Source organism: Leptidea sinapis, chromosome 8 (assembly GCF_905404315.1).
Source record: "Leptidea sinapis chromosome 8, ilLepSina1.1, whole genome shotgun sequence".
Classification (NCBI taxonomy): Eukaryota; Metazoa; Arthropoda; class Insecta; order Lepidoptera; family Pieridae; genus Leptidea; species Leptidea sinapis.
Window position 1 is genome coordinate 4326871 of NC_066272.1, and position 1107 is coordinate 4327977.

Consider the following 1107-nt stretch of genomic DNA (forward strand, 5'->3'; position numbering starts at 1 on the left):
CGTTGACAGATACGCCTGCCTTGAACTCAACATCTTTAAACATTGACACAAATGTCAATAAAGCTAACCCAATATTGCAGTCTCCTAACAACCAAGATCATTTCGTAACAGAAAACCGTCTTCGTGACATTCTCAGACAGGAAGTGTCACAAATAATTAAACAGCAAGTTGCCGAACAACTGAAGGACATCAAAACACAGGTGAGAAGTTACCAAGATTCCTTTGAGTTCTTCAATAAGCAATACGAAGATCTCAAAAAATCGTTGGACGAAAAAAATTAAGTCATAAAATATCTTCAAACGGACAATCAAAAACTACAAAGTTCCGTTAAAGATTTGACAACTAGGTTGAGCAACGTCGAACAACTCATGCGCGAATCTAACGTTGAAATAAACGGGCTCCCTGAACATCGATCCGAAAATCTGTCCACAACTCTTATAAGCCTTGCTGAAGCTGTTGGATGCTCTATTGGAGATGCTGATATTCAACATGTTACTCGCGTGGCTAAATTGGACAAAGAAAGTACAAGGCCCCGAGCTGTAATAGCAAAACTACGAAGTGCTCGTCAACGTGATACCCTCTTAGCCGCAGTCACAAAGTTCAATAAAAATAAAAAGGCTCATGAAAAGCTAAACTCTGGCCATTTCGGTGTTTCTGGAAGTGCTCCTCTTGCCCCAATCTACGTTAGCGAACATCTTACCCCAGCAAATAAGTCTTTACATGCAGCTGCTCGAACAACGGCTAAAGTCTCGGGCTATAAGTATGTATGGGTTCGTAACGGGCGAATCTATATGAGAAAAGACGAATCGTGCTCCTGCATTCTAATCCGCAGTCATGACACTCTCAAGTCAATTACTTAGGAACTATATGTATTTTATGTATTAGATTTAAATGCGATTCAGTTTTCCATTTCCAAATTCGATTCTGTTGACATATATTATCAGAACGTAAGAGGTATACGTACAAAAACTAATGAAATATATAAAAATATTCTTCAAAATGAATATAAAATTATAATTTTTACCGAAACATGGTTAAACAATCAAATATTTGATAACGAATTCATCGATGGTCGTTATGTGGTCTACCGCCGTGATCGCCATACTT

General features: G+C 38.1%; 1 protein-coding gene across 1 annotated transcript; it reads left to right on the forward strand.

Annotated features, from left to right (window-relative positions):
• The first annotated feature begins 368 nt into the window (after positions 1-368).
• On the forward strand, positions 369-860 carry LOC126965571 (uncharacterized). Its single transcript, XM_050809210.1, has one exon. It carries the CDS (start codon positions 369-371, stop codon positions 858-860), a length of 492 nt encoding a protein of 163 aa, XP_050665167.1.
• The last annotated feature ends 247 nt before the right edge of the window (positions 861-1107 follow it).